The 18,114-nt window shown below is 41.6% G+C and overlaps 1 protein-coding gene across 2 annotated transcripts in view; it reads right to left on the bottom strand.

Moving 5' to 3' along the window:
* Positions 1 to 2,853: 2,853 nt before the first annotated feature.
* Positions 2,854 to 18,114, bottom strand: part of LOC111833093 (SLIT-ROBO Rho GTPase-activating protein 3) — a 90,660-nt gene continuing 75,399 nt past the window's right edge. For both annotated transcript variants that reach the window (XM_072714952.1, XM_072714951.1), the window contains exons 19-22: positions 14,583 to 14,763; positions 12,442 to 12,591; positions 11,292 to 11,607; positions 2,854 to 8,993 (exon numbers count right to left, since the gene is read on the bottom strand). In XM_072714952.1, the coding sequence (XP_072571053.1) occupies positions 8,580 to 8,993; positions 11,292 to 11,607; positions 12,442 to 12,591; positions 14,583 to 14,763 (1,061 nt within the window). In that variant the 3' untranslated portion in view covers positions 2,854 to 8,579. The remainder of the gene's footprint in view (positions 8,994 to 11,291; positions 11,608 to 12,441; positions 12,592 to 14,582; positions 14,764 to 18,114) is intronic.

Genomic DNA, 18,114 nt, shown 5'->3' on the forward strand with positions numbered 1-18,114 from the left:
GAATACCACGTTGTCGAGGGAAATCTGCGTCACGATTTTTCGACGCAGTTGGCAGACATATTTGTACGGTCAAAGTAAAAAAGCCTTGTAGATATGTAAGAACCTCATAGTCAGTTTGAGTCAAGGGAATTCTTAACTAATGTTCGATCATTTCAAATATTTATAAATAATATTATAAATATTTATTTATTAATTATAAATAGCCATTCTAGTTCCGGTATTTGAAGGAATATTTATTTTCCCAACAGCAGTATAATATTTATGCAAGCGTGCAATCTGGAGCAATGTAAATCGTCGAAATGTAATGACGCCAATTACATTAATGTGAAATGAATTTATTATTGTGATGTAGACCTGCTGTAAATCAATAATATTTAAAATACGTTAAGAATTGACTAAAATAAGATCCAACCATAAACTCTCGGTGGCTGTAATTTAAGCGAACTGTCGAGCCTCTAAATAAAAGTGGTGGCGAAGGGAATTGCAAGAAAATAATTTTAAAATAGTCAAAAAGTGAGGGAACATGATTACAATAAAAATTAAAAATACTTTTGTTTTATTTCAAGCAAATAGCGTTCAGCTAATGATTTAATTTTATATTTTAATGCAATTACAATATTTTAATTTTCATTGCATTTATCAAGCACAAATATTTTTATTGATATATTAAATCATTTTATATTTAAAATTATTGTTTTTATTTAATATTTATTAATTTCACCTGTCATACACACCCGAGCTTTTGCTTCTGCAACTGCCACTGCCGCCCTCTGCATAGCAGGGCTAGTACCGGTCAGCTGCCTTCGGGGTCCCAAGCTGACCTAGACAGAGGTGGACATTTCAGGTCCAGAAAGTAAAAATCCAGACCAGGTTTTCATTTCAACCAACCGGATGAGAATAAAGATTCACAGCCATATAGTACTCAACTGGTTGGTTGAAACAAAATCCTGGTTTGGATTTTTACTTTCTGGACCTGAAATGTCCACCTCTGCTGACCTATCTAAGAAAGCCTCATTCTTCAGCCTAACATGGTTCCTTCCAGCTTAGCCCTCCATCTGCTTCAGTACAGTATACATAATCTGCATGCTAAAACACTGCTGCTCTTGTGTTATTGAAGGCAAATTTATACTTAAAGAAGTTAAAGAATTGTTGGTACATCTAAGTACATGGAAAATCAAAGATGTCTGACTACGAATATAAGGCGTCAGCTTTTGCCTGTTCAGTTGCACATAACACTTCATGCAAAGCTGATGACAATGCAAGTCTGACCATTCTGAAGGCATGGAAACCCAATCATTCCTGAGAAAAGCTAATAAAATGATTTATGCTGCAAGACCAGTGAGTGGTTGATTGTATTTTACAGAGAACATAAATTGTTTCAAGGCCAGAGTCATCCATTCAGGCTCATTCATTTTTATCTCAGCACATGGGTCACCAAGCATAAGAGAATAACTCAAGAGATTTTTATGCAGACAGTGTACAATGCACTAGCAATTTATTGTACTCAAAGGATTTCACACAAAACCTTTAACATAAAGAAATTTGTCATGTAATTATCAAAAAAGACATAATGAGTGCGACAGCATCAGTTTTACTGTAACTATATGTAACTCAGCAGGAAAATGCAAGGAAGGGGAGACTCACTTTTAAGAGAAGCACTGAAGAAGCATTACAATAATAAGAAATGGTTTACAATTCCTCATTCTCTTTTAGTTAGCTCCCTTTTGGCTCTTTAGTGTTTGCTTCATGGAGCAGCACCTACCTACAGTGCATCACACATCAAGATCTATGTTTCATCTTCATCCAGCATCACCTGGTGATTCCTTTACAGTTTACCATGTGGAAAGAAGTGTCACTCTAGAAGAAGCTACCCATCCAGTCAGCCGATCAGGTCAGCCGATTCCCTCATGAACTCAAGAGCTATTTAATCTACTTGACCCTCACATGCTGTCTGTCCATTGCTGCATTACTTTGGTCTCAATTTCCAATACCAGATGCTCTTTTATTTTGCAGTTGTGTAATAGGAACTGAGTCCTCACGGCATTTTGATTTGATTTTGACTAGCTTTTCTGATATAAGGTCTCCATTGCTAACTTGTGGTTAATTGTTACTGGTCACTCATTGGAAGCACAGCCAAGCAGCAGTTGTACCTAAATTGGCTCCTAGACAGCTGTATGCTTGTAATCTGTCTAACTTGTATGTCGCTTTAGACGAAAGCGCCTGCTAAATTAATACAATTAATTTAAATTATGAATAGGTTGCTACTAAAATGTGGAAGCAAATGCACAATTGTTGCAAAAGAATTAGCCTGCTTTTTATGAGTGGAATGTTTTACTAGATAGCAGCAGTCACTGTTTATTTTTTGCCTTTGAAAATTGTTCTATTTTCAGATCAAGCTTGGTAACCCATGTAGAGAGTCACAGTAGCTCAGTGGGTATCACAGTAGCTCAGTTTGTATCACAGTAGCCTCAAACCTTCAGGGATGTGATTGGGTTTGTACCCCAGCTCTGTGTGTTCTCACTGTGTTAGCATGGAACTGAAGTGTTTCCACCATTGTACTGACTCAACAGCCAGTAACTGATCATAATCAATAAGTATAAAGAGCACAGTGTATTGTTTCGAAATATCTGTTGAACATGTGTTGGTGAGGAGGAGTTCTGCTGAATTTACTGAATACTAGCTTGTTGTTTCCCTACATTTGGTCAGTGCCGTGTTGTACATTTCATTACAGAGTTCAACATTTCAGACACTAATTAATTGATTGTCCAAAATTCAGGATGGATGACTGCAGCTTAGGGCCCATGGCTTCCTCACTGCAGTGTACAAAAAAGTAACAAATAACCAAGACATGACTTTCTTATTCCACACTCTCAGTTTATTACACGTCAAACATCACAACATTTCATTGCTTGCTGGGAGGTCAATGCACAGTTGCCTTGGACAGAAGTGGTTATTTTAAAGGAGCTAAAGTTGGCGTAAACTCTGAGATTTGTTAGATTGGAAGTGTGAGCACTTTTTTTATACATCAAATGGCCAAGATCATAGGTGAAGGGAGTAACTGACCACAGAGAACATAAATGAACATAAATCAAGCCATGAAATGTGAAACTCAAGTTTGAATGAACTCAAGGTGCTGGCAATGAGCTTCCTGTAGCCAGTGAACATACATCCACCATGACTGTTTAATTTCAAAACTCAACGTCTTGCTTTTCACCTCACATTTATATATAAGGAAGTTGATACAGGTCAGGTATATCAGATCTACAGTATTGATAGAAATTCTTCCAGTAGCTGTGGATGTGTAACAGGTTTCATTCATATTTTTCCACTTTTTTATGGCCTAAATGCAAAGTCATACATATCACGTCACCTCCTTCGTTTCAACAACCTAAATGCCATTTGGTTCCCTCTGATGACAGTGTATGGGTTTGATTTCGGTTACAGTATGAAACAACAAAAATGTCTAAAGATCAAGTATGATCAAACATACACAGTATCGTTTAAAAAAGCAATTATTCACGTCTGTTAAAAAATGATGATGTGCACCAAAGGCACTTTAAAAATACCCCTTAGGAAAAAAATCTAAAAGGCAATAAATTATCAAAATACTACTGTAACATTAAATGTCAACACAGTATCTTTGATATCTGTCAATAAGCCATTTGCTTAGAATTTATTAACTCTGTGCTTTTTATTATATGTATGATCTTCAAATAAGCATTATAAGAATTTTGAAACATAAGAAAATGGGCTTAAATTTTCTATACTGTAGCTTGTAGAAAAAGTGCTTAGTATCTGAAATGACAGGCTGTTGATCAAAGCAAATGGACTGTTCATTGTGCATATCCTTCAAGAGAAAATGCGACAGATCTGTCTAATTAATGGCTTTACAAGGAATGGTAACCTACAGAATAAAAAAACTTCTCATTATGAGAGGAGCAATGCTAAAGTTGGCCACCAGAGGGTGGGCAATTGCATACCAAATTCTAATATTGCCTGCTCAGGCTTCTCATCCTTAGCTAGGGGTCAGCATACCAGATGATAGAATGGCAAGATTCCTGTGCCGTGTGTTCACTAAAATTAAAACCAGAACTGCATTGACCAATCACTGACTGACTACTGGCACTTCTCAACTATTGTATTGTCAAGTCAGAATGACTGGCAAAGTTTACTTACTTACTGGGAGTAATGGGAGGCAGTTATGTAGCGTATGCCTTCAGTGGCCATATTGTTGATGTCATATTCCATACTATCGTCTCAGCTACAATGGAAAGGAAAAGCTCAAACATATTATTTCTTTACACAGATAGAGGAATATGTCCTAAAATTCCTTGACTTTCTATGAGTCACAATACTGTTTCCTACCATCCAGATGAACTGCTGCAGGACCATTTCATCGGCCTTGTTCTAGTAAAAACACGGCACTGAAGTCTGCCCTTAGAAAACCCTTCAAAAGCTAATCCAAGAAAGAGTGTTACAAAGGAGAAACCCCTTCAAAAGCTAATCTGTGATATAGTGCTACAAAAGAGAAACCCTTCAAACACTAATCAGAGATATAGTTTTACAAAGGAAAAACCCCTTCAAATGCTAATCTGAGGTACAGTGTTATATAGGAAAACCCCACTCCAAATGCTAATCTGAGATATTGTCTTACAAAGGAGAAACCCCTTCAAATGTTAATCTGAGATACAGTGTTACAAAGGAGAAACTCTTTCAAATGCTAATATGAGATATAGTGTTACAAAGGAGAAACCCCTTCAAATGTTAATCTGAGATACAGTGTTACAAAGGAGAAACCCTTTCAAATGCTAATATGAGATATAGTGTTACAAAGGAGAAACCCATTCAAATGTTAATCTGAGATACAGTGTTACATAGGGGAAACCCTTAAACACTAATCCGAGATATAGTGTTACAAAGGAGAGACCACATGAAACACTAATCTGAGATGCAGTGTTACAAAGGAGGGCTGAAGGCTTCAAACACTCTGAATTTAATTTTTGGATCTCAGATCTATCTACATAACAGCATATGCACTATAACCAAATATTGTCAGGATTACAAGTATTGCTTCCTGAGGCTCTTGATGGTATATATTCTCTGTACCTTTCACTTACCCTCTTCTCAGCCGAAATAATCCAGAAGTTACACCTACAATGTTCACACCAGGTCTCTATAGGCATTCTCTGTTTCCCTTACCCCACAAAACTGAAGGCAAAGGCGTACATTGTGCATGTTAACAAGAAGGCACGACAAACAGTCTCTGTCAAACTGTCACATCAAGTGGGTTTTGAAAGAAGGTACAGAATAAACACTCAATGCTGCCACGTCTGACCTCCCCACCACACACAAGGGCAGAGACATGCAGACTCATGCTACCTCAAAAGATGCCAGCCCGCCACAATGCCACAGGGTCCCGCAACAGCACCAAACAAGGCAACTGCTGTGCTATTCACTCTTTTGACACCTGCTGATTGGAGGTTTGTTCACAAATCATCTCGCAAAATGGACAAAAGTGAGATGCATTCTGAGACAGAGAGGGGAAGGGTTTGAGAGACATAACTTCGGCAACATGGACAGAGCACGTTGGATGAAGGACTGAGGAGAAGGAATGATGGACTGCCAGATATTCCTTACACTGAGACATTTAACCACTTAAAGTGACATCAAGAATCTGTCAGATTCTGGGACATCATCACATTTGAATTAAAAACACAAATCTTGACAGTATTTTCCAGTAAATTTTTGCAGCAATGCAAGCAATTTATAGATCAGACTGGAACAGGCAAGAGGTTGTCCAGATATGACATTAAATCTGACTGAAGTAAACTCATTTAAGGTATTATGTTTTTCTGCTTTCACTGTGGGGCCAAAATGGCTGTATGTTACAAATCCACCTTAAGCCAAAACATACAAATTAGACATTGAGCTATAGAAGACTTCAACAAGTTCAAAGTTCAACCATTCAAAGGAAATACTGTTGGATGTTTCTCTTTTTGATGATGGTTTGTTTCAGTGTATGTGGTTAACATCTACACCAAAGAGAGTGCATTTTCGTTTCCTGTCTTAATCACCAAGCCTGTGCTTCACAGCTTGTCATTCCAAGTTTCATGTCATTTCCAGCAAGCATCTCAGCATCATCCAGTCATATTTTTCATACGACAGAATACACAAGAAACTAACAATTATAACCAGGAAAGTGTTGTGTGATTTTGTGTATTGTGTGTGTTTTAATGAAATAAATGAGAATATGAAACTATATGTTTAGTTTTAAACAGACTAATGTATTTCTGGGGGAGAGGGGTTAGAGTGATGATGTTATCATCATAAAAGTACTGATGTCCAGAAAATATTAAATTTTGCTGTCTACAAACTTTCAAAACAAAATGTAGCAGATATGTTACTTGACAACTGATGTTTTTCACAAAACCAAGGGAAAGTTTTCTGTTCAGCCATTTAATTTTCTTTTGGATACACAGGCAACCCCCAGTGGTTAAACAAGTTAATGCAACGTAGCTTTAAAAAGCAGGATGAACACTTTCAGCTGGGTACAGATTTCAGACTGACCAGTAGATAAAAAGAACATTTGAAAAACCAGCTAAATACATGAAAGTATCAGAAAGGCTCGAGTAACTGATCATACCAGACAGGAACTTATCTGCTTTGAAGGTATCAGAAGTCATGGAACATAATTAAGATTAATGTTATGTCTAAGATGTGACACATCTTTGAATATTTTATGCTTTGAATATTTTTTGTTTCTGTGCTGAATGGTTCATTTGCAGTATGACTTTAAAAATAATCAACCACACCACAGTAAGACTGGATAGACCAGGAACACCATGACACACCCAAAGAAACATCCACCCACCTGGAGGCTGTAACAATATACAGATCTGAACACAAACATGTTAAATGTTAAGGAACTACATTAAGGGGAGCATCAGATGCGTCTTTAGAGCCCGACCTGAATGCTGTGTGACTCCAAATGACGCTGTATCCAGCACCCTGTAGTAACAGAGTTTAAAAAGAACCAGCAGCCTCCTGGGGGTCACTGAGATTTGGGTGGGATTCTCAGGAATGGGCATCTAGCTTTGTTGTGGCAGGGTTGTAAGACCCATCTGCTTAGACAGGAAGAAGTGTGGACTGGACACAACTGCATTTGAAAGATAATCTGTGGAAACATACTGGTACCCCAGCCTTAAGTTCCATGCTGCCTGTGTCAGGCTCCAAGTCCCCTGCAACCCTGACATTTGGAAGTTGAATGGATGGATGCATCTCTGGAAAATATGTGCTGAAAAAGTTATAGAATTCAATAATTGTCTGGCTTGTGAAAGATCCTTTGAATGTGCAGTGGTGCCTCCTCAGTAGATCCTTACCCCAGGTTCCCAAGACCTGTACAGTCACTGTCAAAGTACTGTCATTACTGGATCCCTAAAGCCATTTTCAAACAGAGAAGATTAAGTCCTGTGATAATTCACAAAATATGAACAGATATGGAATGCAATAAAGAATGGAATGTGCATGAATGTAAAACAATGTAAACATCATATTTGTAAACTCCTATAAATGAAATGTGGCATTAGCACTATGTTGAATCATAAATATGTTAATGATTTGGAGTGGGAATTCACTGCAAATACACACCTTTTCAAAATATCACTGTCATCAACATCTCAGTGAAATTTTGTTTGCAACAAACAAGAAAAAAAAACAAAATTGAATGTGCACTCTTTTTGCACACAGATTTTAGTTTCCTTTGTGTGTGCTTTGTTTAGAAATAAACACCATTCTCTTCTGCCATCGTCTTGCCTGTTCCGTCTCAAACTGTACAATGTCACACATACAAAAAAATGTCTACTCAAGTTAATATACAGATTAAACTACATGTCATACACAGGTATGTTACGATTAGGTAGAATATTGGTTTTAGGTTTCTGCATCTCATATACTTGTACAAGTTCTCTATGTTGTTATTTTGATGAATATCCCTTGAACTACAAACAAAAGGAATACCACTTCAAGTAAGTACTTATATACAACCCACAGGCTGTTGGTCGAGGAGATCACAACCTTTGAGAGAAATTCTGATGAAGACGTTAGATCCAGTCTGGGAGACACAGGATATACCAGGTAATCTCTCAAAATCTGACCAGCCCTTTGAAGGCAAGAACTGTCAAATGTCAGGATGACCAGTGCAGGACAGAAATGCCAGGCCCCTCTCATACCTGCATCTTCTGCAGTCTCTGAAAGAGAAGCTGGGCAAGCAGGAAGAGATGTTCAACTTAAATTTAACTCTAAAGTCTTTCAATGTTCATTTTTTCTGAGGTAAAAATTAGAAATAAAAGTTCAAATACATTTCTGTGGCTACGGCATGTTTCTTGTTTTCCCTTAAGCTCATGATGCAGTGCAGTGATAAAAATGTTTACACTCCCTCTGAATTTTTCCACATGGCCCATCACCAAGGCTGCAAAGTAAACAGTCTAGAAGATTCTAGAAAGAAAAAGATTCAAACAAAAGTCTAAAGCGCACAAATGTCTAACATCTCCTTCGAACCGCAGGGAAGTCTGCTGTCAGGGCTACATGGTGCCGGACTTGTCGGATGACGAGGAGTTGTTAGGGAAGATCTTCTCGGTGGGGGTGACGGCAGGGCTGCCCACTCCAGAGGAGCTGGAGCTGCTGGAGCGGTGCTGGGCTGGGGCGGGTCTGGAGGGCCGCATGGGCGGCGGCCGCAGCTGGGCCCCAGCCAGCCGAGCTGACAGCGCCGGCTTGAAGGTGCTCAGCATCTCAGTGTTGGAGCTGCTGCTGCGCCGCAGGGCAGCGTCCGGGTCGCGGATCATGATAGTGTGCAGCGGGCTGCCCGGCTCTGAGCCTGCTGGATTCTTCATGGGCTCCAGCGTGTCCAGCACCACATCTGGGGCCTGCTTGGCTGTGTTCTGGCGCTCCAGCTCGCGTAGCTCGTGCAGGGCCGTGCTCATCGTCTTCTCTATGTCCTACATGAGACACAAATAAAGCACTGACTATGTAACACCATGTATTGCCCAATTGTCCCATCCGTTCTTCTGAGAATTCAAACTATTTGGACATTTTCCCTCAAGCAATTTGACTGTTTGAATGATAAAGACAAAACGATGACAAGTTCCTTAAATGGCAGAGGAAGTAAGAGCAGTTAATCACTAGCAAAGAACATTGGTAGGCTGAATCACACAGACCAAGACCACGACCTATTACCCAGCACTCCAGTCCAGAAGATCTAGAGGATGAGCGAAAGTGGACAGATAGTCAGCTCAGTCCAACGAGTGTTTGGTGCATCCTTAATCAGTATCTTCAGAATATCAGAGGGCAAGATATTACAGCAAAGCTGCTCTGCTTAAAGCATTAACACTCTGCAATGTCAGCACTAAACAATGGTGTAGCATCCAGAACAGGGCTTATATCATTGATTGAAGGATTGGATTTGAGGAGACTGGCGCAACAAAACAAAAGTGATATGTCACCATCCTGAGAAGTTCTTTAACTCCCAGGATGCACTTGGTGATTTAATCCTATGTTAATATCCATGAATGTATGAATTTTATCTACAAACTGTCTAATGGCATCAGGTATATTACTGAAACAGTGAAAAAAGATACTTAGACATTATCATACTACTAAACTTGATCAGTGTCTTTTCCAAAACCCTCACAAGAGCTCTGTTATTATAATTCCATTACCTCAAGTTCTGCTGACAATCAGGTGAAGCTTGCCTATAAAATAAATAAAAAATTTGTATCTTCTTATCTTCCGCATAATCAACTATACTATTCAACATGACACAGAGATTAACACAGTGCAAGTCTCTCCTCAATTCAGATGTATTTACTAATGCATCTTCTGTCCTTGCTTTGATTAGCCCTTTGAACCCTATCCATTTTTGAGCGTTCTTCTATCCCTTTGATTTTAAGCTCATAACATTGTATTTACATGAGCTACCCACATGTCTGACCCTATTGGCTCTCCAACGGTTTCCACTCGTCCGAGGCCCCCGAAGGCTTCCCCCCATCCCCTGCAAGGTGTGTGCAGCCTTCCTGTAGGTAGCTGCAGCAGAGCTACTCCCGCGGAGAGCAGAAGGGTGTAGTGCCTGTTTAATCGAGCAGTTTTGATTTGTTTTACGGTGGCTCAAGTGCCAAACCCGCCATCAACCCCCAAAGAAACTGTTTCCCTGAAAGTTCGAGAACCGCTTGCAGGGCCAGATGCATTTTAAAGTCATACCCAGGACACAGCAAATGCATGCTTTTATATATATATATATATATATATATATATATATATATATATATATATATATATATTTTTTTTTTTTTTATTATTTTTATTTATTACTTTATGACATCTGAAACAAATTGAAATAGAAAACCATTGTTTAGTTTATGATCCACTGAAGTGAAGAAATATTGAAACAAACACACAAAAGCAGAGCATACCAAATCCTAATATAAGTTCAAAACAAATATTTTAGGAGTAACATACATTCGTTTGGTTTATATTTACTGTTCTGCTGATAGTTGGTAGTGCGTGGATCATTGCGGAAATTAAAACGCGCTTTGTTATCTGGGGTGCTTTTTGGTGGAAAATGTTTAAAATATGTGCCTCATTGTGCACAGGATTACTCTGGAATAGTTTAGTGCAGAATTTGTGCAACTTGATCAAGTTCTCTCTATTCCAAAGATATGCGATTCTTGTCTGTTCGTTACACATATCGAGGCTGAGACTAATTACGAGCCTGAGATTAGTGGGTGTGAAAATCAACGCATTTTGCGTTTGTTGGGTTCTAAGGATTAAGGGGAGAGGAACATGCAAAGTGGGGCAGAGTATTAGGATTGTCTTTGATTTAATGCTGGAATCCGGGATGTGTTGGCTTGGACACTTATAATGACTGGGTGGCTTCTGGAACTGGTGTTCATCACGTAACCTGGAACTTCAAGCTAGTATCTCATGACTAAAACACCAGCTATGGGCATATACAGGCCCAGGCAGAGCGCCGGAAGGCCACAGGAGAGTCCCATCCCCTCGCACTCACTGATTCAAAACATATCATTGGCTAATGATAAGGTGGGCTCTCTGAATGAAACTGTATGATCCCTCTTACGCCCCCCACCTTAAAAAAATCCCAGAATCTCCTCTGTCATCAGTTATACCATTACCAAATGTGAAGCCATAGAGGGTAGTCTTGGCTACCTGGCAGTAAGTTCTTCCACTGCTGAAGAAACAGACTGCAAAGGCACTGGATAACTGAAGAAGCCGATTGGTACCTCGGCGAGGGCCTCCGCCTCCAAGGATTTGTGATCCCCCAGGCTGCTGTGGCGCGTGGCCCCTGGCACCGGCCTCAGCGGGTGGCCCTCTGGGTAGACCTTCCTGTCGGGGTAGTTGATGCTGCCCACGCTGCCGAACGTGCCCAGCCGTCGCTTCTCGGGGCTCTCTATACGCCCCCTGTTGATGGCTATCTTGTGGGGGCTGCTGGGGCAGGCGGCAGCCCGCGGGGGGGTGTCCACACCCCGAGGAGGGCTGTGGCCGTCGGCGCCACTGCGGCGACGGGGAATGGCAGCTCCGTCGGAACGTAAGCGCACTCTGGAGGCAGGTAGACAGGTACTGTGCTTAGCAGGTGAAACACAGAGTCCATTTGGGAAGGGACAGCATGCTGTTTATTTATTTTTATAATTTTTTTTTCTCCAATATTTGCCACATATGAATATTGCATATGCTGTATTGCTGGCTGGAGACCTGCTAAATGAGATTTCACTGCCCTGCGTCCTGCGTGATATAAATGTACAAAGTGTCTAGTGGACTTCTCCATGTACTCTGGGTTTCATCCAAAGACACGCTGTTCTTGTAAGCTGATCATGCTATCCATGTGAGGCTTCTGGCTCAGAACACAGTGTCATTAACTGGTTAAGTGTTATTGCGAAAAGCATTTAAAAATGTATTTTATTACTTTGGCGATTAGCAACCACAACACCCCGGAAACCACAGCATATTACAATTTATTTACCATCTCAAGTCGCAAAACAGGTGTGAGAAGGGGAAGTTTTCTGCTAATACAGGAAGAAATTCAAGCGAGAAGTTCCCCTTTGGAAACAATTTCCAAACTGAATCTCACCCAAAGGTTAATTACAGCCCAGAGTGGCTTAGAGAGGCATTAGAGAGCTAGCCTGGTATTTCACAGGGATCACAGTAAGCCTTAAGCAGCTTGTGTAAACGTGTAGACGTGTAAATGTGTGCGTGTGTATGTGCGACACACACAGAATCTTCCAGATATTATATCAGACCCATCTTCACTGCTCTTAATCATAAAATAAATACTCCCCATCTTCTGCATGGTGTGAATATTTTTATGGAGCTGAAAATCAGGAGGTGAAGATCTGGGTTTAAGCTGCTTGAGAGTCTCGGCGTGGCCGCACTTACCTTCCCATGACCCCCCCAAAGCCGTAGTCAGGCGAGGCCTCGCAGGGGGACGGCATGTCGTTTTTGGAGGAGGCCTTGTCGTCCAGGAGCGGCCCGCTGCTGGCCTCGCTATCAGCCTTCTGGCTCAGGCTGTCGGAAAAGGCGTCGTCCCTGAAGAGCCGTGAACAGAGAGAGCGCTTCAGGGACAGGGGCTAGTGCAGTCGGGGACACCCACTGCGGTCTGCTGCTATGGTGATCTCATTTCTTGCCCCATAAAAAATAATAAAATACAGGCATCCTGAAACATGATACCACTACCGCTGCTCCCCATGCACTTCTACTCTGTTACTCCTCAAGCGTAATGGTATCTGAGCTGGTGCCATTATGCAATAAGTGCAGAATGGAATAAAGAAAAGTACAGAACAAACACTGAGTGTTTCAAGCATCACTGCAAATACTCAGGAACAAGGTGAGTAACAGAGAGGTGACACAACAGAGAGAGTAACATGTCCAACAACAGGTATCACTGAGGACCATCCTTCCATCAAACAGTAAACCAGTTTACTGTTACGTTGTAAAAGTTGAATTTGGCTACAGAAATGCTCTCAATATTTACTTTATTGGTGCAGATGTTATTTAAAATCCTCCCAAGCCAAGAGCAGTATAGACCAAGCATAATATTTTTCTGTCTTTTGTAGTGTCATAAAAAATTAACTGGAAACACCATAGTCATTTATCATTATAATCAATATATGCCACCTAAAGTAATGAGAAAGTATCAAATCAGGCGTGCTTTCTGATTTCAAAATTATAAGTGAAATACATACTGTATGATGTGTAACAGGATGGAATTGTCTAACATTTTAAAGTTATTTAAAATCAGGTGTATTTTCTGATTTCAAAATCATAACAAATACTTTTGATGTGTAACAGGATGGAATTGTCTAACATTTTAATGTTATTTAAAATCAGGTGTACTTTCTGATTTCAAAATCATAACAAATATTTTTGATGTGTAACAGGATAGAATTGTCTAACATTTTAATGTTATTTAAAATCAAGTGTACTTTCTGATTTCAAAATCATAACAAATATTTTTGATGTGTAACAGGATGGAATTGTCTAACATTTTAATATTATTTAAAATCAGGTGTACTTTCTGATTTCAAAATCATAACAAATACTTTTGATGTGTAACAGGACGGAATTGTCTAACATTTTAATATTATTTAAATCAGCTGTACTTTCTGATTTCAAAATCATAACAAATATTTTTGATGTGTAACAGGACGGAATTGTCTAACATTTTAATACTATTTAAAATCAGCTGTACTTTCTGATTTCAAAATCATAACAAATACTTTTGATGTGTAACAGGACGGAATTGTCTAACATTTTAATATTATTTAAAATCAGGTGTACTTTCTGATTTCAAAATCATAACAAATACTTTTGATGTGTAACAGGACGGAATTGTCTAACATTTTAATACTATTTAAAATCAGCTGTACTTTCTGATTTCAAAATCATAACAAATACTTTTGATGTGTAACAGGACGGAATTGTCTAACATTTTAATATTATTTAAAATTAGCTGTACTTTCTGATTTCAAAATCATAACAAATACTTTTGATGCGTAACAGGATGGAAATGTCTAACATTTTAATATTATTTAAAATCAGCTGTACTTTCTGATTTCAAAATCATAACAAATACTTTTGATGCGTAACAGGATGGAAATGTCTGACATTTTAATATTATTTAAAATCAGCTGTACTTTCTGATTTCAATATCATAAGTGAAATACATATGATGTGTAACAGGATGGAACTGTCAAACACGTAAAAGTTATTTAAAAGCACGTTCCTTCTGAGTGAGGCGGTGCGTGGCTCTGTGGGTTTGGGCTCTCTGCCTGTGATCCGAAGGCTGTCACTTCAAAGCCCATGGTCAGCACAGTGATGTCACCATGGGCCCTTGTGAAAGACCCTTAACCCCAAACACTCCAGGGACCGGCTGACTCTGCCTTACTCAAAGGTACATCACTTTGAATAAAAGCATCTGCTATATAAATAAATGCAGTGACTGTGGTAATGCTTGCAGGTATTAATTTGTGCATGGACTGTAAAACTGCTGGGTGCAGTGATGCAGTCGGTGGCCTCACATGTCCTGCACCACGATGTACTGATGTGGAATGAGCCCATCGACACCGTTGTGCCGGCCCTCCCACCAGTCCTCAGAGGCACGGTGGTACAGCAGCAGGGACGCGCCCTTCTTGAAGGAGAGCTCCCGTGGGGAGCGGCCGGTATAGTCAAACTTGGCGATGGCTTCGATCTGCTCCACTTCTATAGAGAGCAACAGAAATATGCATTTGGTTACACTTCTGCCCCATGCGTGGCCTTCAGTTCAGGCACCGGGGTCTGTGCAGTCCTGTTGAGTAGAGCACTCTCTGTGTAACAAGAGCATGCAGCCAAAAACCACCTGCAGAAATAACCATCTCCCACCATCAGGCAGTATGTACTTCACAATACTTTAGTTCTTGCATATCCCATCTTGCTATACTTTGAGATATAGAAAAAATTCCAGGTGAGGACTGTGTGCCTGTGATCAGATGGTCGCTAATTAAAATCCCTCGACTGGCAGAGTGATTTCAATGTTGGGCCCTTGAGCAAGGCCCTCACCCCCCAATCATTCCAGGGACTAGCTGACCATATTTTCTCAATGATGCATCATTCTGGATGAAGGCATCAGATAAACAAACAGATGTAATATTTATGGTAATACCTTAAGCAGTCATCTGTGCATTGATTTTAAAGGTGCTGAATACAGATAAAACTCTGCCGACGTGTCCAATCTTGCTCTCCATTGTGACGTACACACACATTAACAAGTGAGAGTGAGGCTTGGGGTCCGAGTGCTTTTTTATGGCACCCCTGGAGCATTTTGGGGTGATAAGGGCTGGATGGATGGTTGGATGGATGGAAGAACAAAAACATTTAGTACTACTCCAGTCGAGGATGTAATTAAAAGCTGGAGGGAAAGACCCCGATGGAAGGGGATATGACAGAAAGGCCTGTGACCCCTGGTAGTGGGGGGGGGGTGGGGGTGGGGACTATCTGAGAACAAGTAGAAGACATGATTGCACATGAACTAGGGGGCATATTGGACATTTTCCAGCAGAGGTAGATCTAAGACCTAGTTAACTGAGAAGCTTTGAGTGGGCTTTCAATGCTAATGTGACCACCGGTTAAAATTCAGAGTTATCATGTATGGAAATATATTTAGGAAATTCTGAAATGAAGCTTTATTTGCCATTTATACACCAGAATGATTTAGTTTTTTTAGTTTTTTCTCATTTTGCTCTTGTTTAAGATACAAAAGCATACATATGAGAATAAAGCTTGTGCTCGGAGCATAAGGGCACACTGGAAAACTCTCCTGTGGAGGATTGGAACCAGTGACCATCTGAACCCAGGCACAGAGGCATAAGCAGCTGAGACAGCCCCCCCCCCCCCATTTTAGGTTTGGCACATTGTCAGTTAACTGCAAAAAAGAAAAAAAGGGTGGGGGCAGTGAGTAGCTCATCCTCATCTAATGCTTAGACTGGAAATGCTTTATGACTGTGGGAGCTTCCTGAGAGAAACAGCAAGCCTCAGCAGCCTCGAGTTAATCAGATGCCAGGGTCAGAGGTTAAGTAGATGCATTAAATAAACTGGCTATCAGCGGGAAATGTGCGACCTGGCCTGAAAGCAGGGTTTATTAATGCTTCCAAGAATTTCATACAAATCGCAGCCTCTGCGCCTCCCCTAGCCTAGCGAGGATGGACCCGTCCGAGGATTTCACACAAATCGCAGCCTCTGCGCCTCCCCTAGCCTAGCGAGGATGGACCCGTCCGAGGATTTCACACAAATCGCAGCCTCTGCGCCTCCCCTAGCCTAGCGAGGATGGACCCGTCCGAGGATTTCATACAAATCGCAGCGTCTGAGCCTCCCCTAGCCTAGCGAGGATGGACCCGTCCGAGGATTTCATACAAATCGCAGCCTCTGCGCCTCCCCTAGCCTAGCGAGGATGGACCCGTCCGAGGATTTCATACAAATCGCAGCCTCTGCGCCTCCCCAAGCCTAGCGAGGATGGACCAGTCCGAGGATTTCATACAAATCGCAGCCTCTGCGCCTCCCCAAGCCTAGCGAGGATGGACCAGTCCGAGGATTTCATACAAATCGCAGCGTCTGAGCCTCCCCTAGCCTAGCGAGGATGGACCCGCCCGAGGATTTCATACAAATCGCAGCCTCTGAGTCTCCCCTAGCCTAGCGAAGATGGACCCGTCCGAGGATTTCACACAAATCGCAGCCTCTGCGCCTCCCCAAGCCTAGCGAGGATGGACCAGTCCGAGGATTTCATACAAATCGCAGCGTCTGAGCCTCCCCAAGCCTAGCGAGGATGGACCCGTCCGAGGATTTCATACAAATCGCAGCGTCTGAGCCTCCCCTAGCCTAGCGAGGATGGACCCGTCCGAGGATTTCATACAAATCGCAGCGTCTGAGCCTCCCCTAGCCTAGCGAGGATGGACCCGTCCGAGGATTTCATACAAATCGCAGCGTCTGAGCCTCCCCAAGCCTAGCGAGGATGGACCCGTCCGAGGATTTCATACAAATCGCAGCGTCTGAGCCTCCCCAAGCCTAGCGAGGATGGACCCGTCCGAGGATTTCATACAAATCGCAGCGTCTGAGCCTCCCCTAGCCTAGCGAGGATGGACCCGTCCGAGGATTTCATACAAATCGCAGCGTCTGAGCCTCCCCTAGCCTAGCGAGGATGGACCCGTCCGAGGATTTCATACAGATCGCAGCCTCTGCGCCTCCCCAAGCCTAGCGAGGATGGACCAGTCCGAGGATTTCATACAGATCGCAGCCTCTGCGCCTCCCCAAGCCTAGCGAGGATGGACCCGTCCGAGGATTTCATACAAATCGCAGCCTCTGAGCCTCCCCAAGCCTAGCGAGGATGGACCATTCCGAGGATTTCATACAAATCGCAGCCTCTGCGCCTCCCCAAGCCTAGCGAGGATGGACCCGTCCGAGGATTTCAATGCAGACAGACTCTACAAAGTGATGTTTAAGAAAAAATAGGCTTAACCATTTCCTGGCCACAGATGGCAGACATTTTTATACATTCTTAACCCAACTGTCTACAATCTGATGCTGTCACCAAGACTATCCATACCCTGGGTTTCTGAGTCCGTTTACTGGCGTTTATCTGCAAAGGCAGGAGCCGGAAAACACAAAACAAAGGAAAAGCCTGTGGGATTTGTTTGCTGACCGTGAACAAAGTAAAAAAGGGTAATGGGTTGGGGCAAGGCAGCGAGCCAGGAGCGTCTGTTTGTGTGTCTGCCCGTGTGTGCGTGTATGAGGGGGCGGGGCAGCACTCACAAGCTGTCTCCATCCATGTTTGGGATTCCTATCATTTGCCCAAGAACCATCCAAAACATGAAAAAAAAAATAGTGTTTTTAACAGCTGCAGCACTCAAAGGAGGCTCCTTTCTCAGGAAGTGGATGTACATCCTGAAATATTCCAGGTCAATCCCATTATCTATGGGATGTTAACAAGCGAGCTCTAATGGGGACTCCTTTTAGTAATGAATAACACATAAGAAGAGGGCAGAGGACATTTCAAAAGAGAGCTTCACTGAGGGAAATATTACT

Source organism: Paramormyrops kingsleyae, chromosome 8 (genome assembly GCF_048594095.1).
Source record: "Paramormyrops kingsleyae isolate MSU_618 chromosome 8, PKINGS_0.4, whole genome shotgun sequence".
Lineage (NCBI taxonomy): Eukaryota > Metazoa > Chordata > Actinopteri > Osteoglossiformes > Mormyridae > Paramormyrops > Paramormyrops kingsleyae.